This window comes from Microtus ochrogaster, chromosome 2 (genome assembly GCF_000317375.1).
Source record: "Microtus ochrogaster isolate Prairie Vole_2 chromosome 2, MicOch1.0, whole genome shotgun sequence".
Taxonomy (NCBI): Eukaryota; Metazoa; Chordata; class Mammalia; order Rodentia; family Cricetidae; genus Microtus; species Microtus ochrogaster.
In genome coordinates, this window is record NC_022010.1 from 3,955,818 (window position 1) to 3,960,973 (window position 5,156).

General features: G+C 48.0%; 1 protein-coding gene across 1 annotated transcript in view; it reads left to right on the top strand.

The window, feature by feature from the left end:
* Positions 1-5,156, top strand: part of Acacb (acetyl-CoA carboxylase beta) — a 105,123-nt gene that overhangs the window by 41,169 nt on the left and 58,798 nt on the right. The window contains exons 8-9 of the mRNA XM_005344256.3: positions 2,020-2,129; positions 2,249-2,359. Coding sequence (XP_005344313.1) covers positions 2,020-2,129; positions 2,249-2,359 — 221 coding nt within the window. The remainder of the gene's footprint in view (positions 1-2,019; positions 2,130-2,248; positions 2,360-5,156) is intronic.

A 5,156-nucleotide genomic window follows, 5' to 3' on the forward strand; every position in this document is an offset into this window, starting at 1 on the left:
TACACACACTAACACACATACATATGTACACACACTAACACAATACACTAACACATACATGTACACATACACTAACACACACACTAACATACATACATACACACACACTAACACTCACAAGCACTAACATATGTATACACACACACTAACACACATACATATACACACACTAACACACATACATATATACATACCCTAACATACACACTAATACAATACATATATACATACACTAATGTTCACACACTAACACATACATATGTGTGCGCGCGCACACACACACACACACACACACACACACGAAGAGAGTCCTGATGATCCACTGTTGAGCATGGACTGGCACTATGGATATCTTTCTCAGCTGTTTCCTAGGCTTCTGAAAACCATATCTGGGCTGGTGATACTCCGCCAGTGAAAGTGCCTGCTCCCCAATCCTGTCACCCTGAGTGAGTTCGATCCCAGAAGCTGCGGGAAGCAGGATGGAGTGGTGCACACCTGTAATCCCGATACTCCTGTGTTGAGATGGGAAGTGGAGGCAGAATTGTCAGGAAGGTGTACACAACACCGTGACAGAAACAGGGTGAGGGAGCCTGTCTCAAGAAGGACCAAGAGAGAAATTGACTCCTGGGTTGTTCTCTGAGCTTTACAGGCAGTCTGTACACACACACACACACACACACACACACACACACGTTACATATAGACACACACAGACATGCACACACATACACACGTATTCACACAGACACAGACATGCACATACACACAGAGATGCACACATATATCACATACAGACAGACACAAGACACATGTCACATACACACAGACACGCACACACACCACTAGTAAATAAAATTAAAAATAAAGACCAGATGTTAACTACTTTGTAATTTCTCTTGCACTAATGGCCATCCTTCTGTCCCGGGAAATAGACTTCATGCCATCAAGACGCCATGTGCTGTTACTCTTGTACTATTTGTGGTCCTGGATGGAACCCAGGGCCTTGCACATGTATAACACACCCTGCTCCTGAGCTTCTTCCTGACCCTTTATGTCTGGTTTCTCAGGCTGTCCTAGAACTCCTCATCCTGTTTCAGCCTCCCGAGTAGCAGGGGTCACAGGTGTGCGCCCCACACCTGGATCCTGTGCCAGACTTTGTTGTGTGGCTGTACTGTGATTTGCTTCATTTGCTGCTGTGTTACATCTTAGGCCGTTTCCTAATGTTTTTGTAATTTAAAAACAGTCAAAGGTAAACGGAGCTTTGACAGTCCTATAGCTAAATATTCATGATTTTAGTCATGTTTGGATAAGACCCCAAAGTAGAACTTGTAGGGCAGATTAAAAAACAAGAGGAGAAAAAATGTCAAGGTTTTGCTATTTAATGTAATTTTGTTTCCTTTAAAGACTGAAAAATTTCCCGTTTGGAAAATTTGTTTGTTTTGTCTTTGCATGGTTTTGAAAGCAGAGACTCCCTGAGTAGAGGACAGGGAAGCATAGACATTTGTCCCAGCATAGACAGGGGATGCATCCTAGGTTCAGGTTCAGATAGCTCTCTGTGTTTTTTCTTAACAATCTTTTTTTTTTTTTTTCCGAGACAGGGTTTCTCTGTGGTTTTGGAGCCTGTCCTGGAACTAGCTCTTGTAGACCAGGCTGGTCTTGAACTCATAGAGATCCGCCTGCCTCTGCCTCCCAAGGGCTGGGATTAAAGGCATACACCACCACCACCAGGCTTTTCTTAACAACCTTAAAAATTTGTGTGTGTGTGTGTGTGTGTGTGTGTGTGTGTGCCCTTTGGAGCCAGAAGAAGGTGTCAGACCCTTTGGAGCTGGAGTTCATGGCTGCTGTGAGCTGCCTGACTGGGGTGCTGGGAACAGAACTGGGGTTTTCTGGAGGCACAGCAAGCACTGGTGACCAGTAAACACTCCCCAGCCCTGTATTGTTGCTTAAGCTTTGACTCCCATCCAGGGTCCTGAGATACACGTGTGGTTGTCGAGCTGTGCTCCTCTTTGTCCCCTTCAGGTCTCACAGTGGAGTGGACGGAGGACAGCCGGCAGCAGGGCAAATGCATCAGTGTCCCAGGCGATGTCTATGAACGAGGCTGTGTGAAGGATGTGGATGAAGGCTTGGAGGTAGCTGCAGAGTGGGCACCGCCAGTGCAGTGACTGCAGCCAGCATGGCACAACCTTCTCTACCTCCTGGTGTTGGACTTGTCCCTCCTTAAACGGGCCTGTTTGTCCTTTTCCTTCAGGCAGCCGAAAAAGTTGGATTTCCACTGATGATCAAAGCCTCCGAAGGCGGCGGAGGGAAAGGCATCCGCAAGGCTGAGCGAGCAGAGGACTTCCCCATGCTCTTCAGACAGGTACATGCTCTTGCCTGTGCCTTCCCTGCCTCGGCCTCAGTCCCTGGTTGTCGGCTGACTGTTTCGATCAGCAGTGCCTTCTTCAGTCGAGATGATGTTTGTTGCAGGAGCCGGGTCTAGAGAGTTTGTTTCTGTTGTTGTTTGTTTAGTTTGTTTTCAGTGGTGTGTGTGTGTGTGTGTGTGTGTGTGTGTGTGTGTGTGTGTGTGTGTGAGCATGAGCATGTGAGTGTCAGGGTAAGGTTAGAGGACACCCCCAGCTGTCAGTTCTCCACATTTGAGACAGGTTCTCTTACTGGTTTTGCTGCTGCACAGGCTAGGCTATTGGCCCATGGCGTTCCTTCCAGGGCATTCCTCTCAGCACCTCCTGTCTCTGTAGGGTGCTGGGATTACAGACACACGCCAGTTCTCCGTGCCACCGAGCCATCTCCCCAGGGCACGTGCTCACTCCCCACCCCTGTGGTGGGAACCCAGGGGCTCACCCCGTCTAGGAAAGCTCTCTGCCACTGAGCCACACACCCACCTTGTGTTTGAAGCAGATGTGCACATTGTCACTCAGAAGCCCACGGCTCCTGCTGGCCTTTGTGGCATTTCTTCTGATGGGCAGAGTCTTGGCTTAGGGTGTCTCTGAAATTGTCACCTGTCTGCACGGGGTATTTTATAAATCTTACAGTTTGGGGTTTATGGCTTTAAGTGTCTGGGTATTCAGTTTCCGTGTGAGCGTGGCTTCTGTGTTTGTAGCTAGCTTCGCTTTGTTAATACCGCCTTTCATCGTGGCGTATTCAAGCCTTATACTTCCAGGCTACAGGCATGTAGCAGAGTGTGTGTGCGCGTGTGTGCGTGCGTGTGTGCGTGCGCGTGTGTGTTTTAGTGTACTGATCATCCTTCTTTGGGGGTGAGGGATGCAGGAGACTCAACCCAGGTTTGTGCATGCTAGGGAGCACTCTACCAGTGAGCCTTATTTCAAGCTTTGGCTTCGCATCCCCACCCCCACTTTTATGGTAGGGTTTTATGTTGCTTACGATAACCTCAGCTCTCTAACCCCCCATCTCATTTGTTTTTAATGAGAGTATGGGTGTTTTGCCCACATGTATGTCTGTGTACCACATGCACGCCATGCCCACAAAGGCCAGAAGAGGGCGTCAGATGTCCTAGAACTGGAGTTAATGTATAAGTTGTGGGACTCAAACCAGAGTCTTCTGCAGGCACAACTGGGCCATCTCCTAACCGTGGAGCCTTAACCACGGCACCAACTCTCCAGTCCAGCCTCAGTTCTTTATGCAGTTCTGCTGTAGGAAGTCTTACAGCTTGTGGTTACCCGTCTACTGGTGTGTGGCCTCTTCTGATTTCTGAGTTTACCCCTAAATAAATAAGCATCTATTTCTCAATTCTGAGCTAGTGTGGGATTTCTTTTAATCATCCATTCCACACCAGTTCTTCTGCTTCTCCTGCTTCCTCCTCACAAACGCTAGGATTACTGGCATGAGCCCACCTCATCGTCTTGTCTGAAAACCTTTCCTAAAACGTCTAGATTTTTCTCTAGACTTCATGTATATTTTAGAGAAGTATACTCATTCTTTGCATCAAAAGAATCATGAGGTTTTTGTTATGTTTTGAACAACAGTGTTCCAGTCTTCAAGATTATTTTGATGACTGTGCGTTATTCCACATTTGGCTGCAGCCTTCTTATGAAAGCCTTTCTTTCCGCCATGTGTGTAGCTTGTTTCCACGCTCACAATCACGTCTGATGCTCTTTCGCTGTAGCACTGTCCCAGCGCCGCTAGACCACGCCCTTGTCTGCTTTTGGCATCACAGAGCAGGACTGTGGAGAAAAGAGGTCGGTTTCAGCTCATAGCTTTGGTCTCAGATGGAGGACCTCTTCCTTTTTACAGATGTAGAAGCTAACTCAATTTGGGAAATAAACCCGCGAGCTAGAAGAAAAACAATTCTATTTTTATTTATTATAAGGGAAAAACTCACAAAACCAGAACGAGAAGTCCAAGCTCAGCTGTGCGGTGAGGGAACCACGGAGAGAGAACACCTGGGCCTCGCGCCCATTTTCCTCCAGGTCCCAGAAAGCCACACCCTAACTTGGTTCTACCTCTTAAAGATAATTGATTAACAAGGCTTCCCCATCATATAGACAAGGTCTCACTATGCAGACCAGGCCGGCCTCAAACAGAGATTCGCTTGCCTCTGCCTCCCTAGTGCTGGGGCTGAAGGCGTACACCACCATACCTGTCAACAACACCCTTCTTGTTGGTAGAGTACCAGGGTGGCTCAGGCACCATGTGAGCATATGTGGTGTGTGTGTGTCTTCTGGACTCTCTTACAAAGCCACCAGGACTCAACTGTCGGCTCTAGTTTAGTGACCTTACACACTTCTAGTCACCCCCAAAGGCCTGACCTCCAGACACCACAAATGTATCAGATTTCCTTTCTACCTTTTCATTCCCGCACGTGGGGATTAACTCCAGTGTTAGCCTGGGAGGAGAACCACATTCTGACATAGCAGGCATCACAGAGGATCACTCACGGTAGAGCATTTGCCTAGCAAGTGCGAGACTCCTGGCCCCACCCCCAGCCCTACCCACTCATACACCCACCCACACATTCCCACACTCATCCACCTCCACCCATCACATACTCACCCACCCACAGTCACCCACAGTAAACACACACTCACACACATACTCACTCACCCATAGTCACCTACAGCCATACACACACACATCCACAGTCACCCATAGTCATATACACACATTCACCATACACACTCACACACATACACTCACCCCCC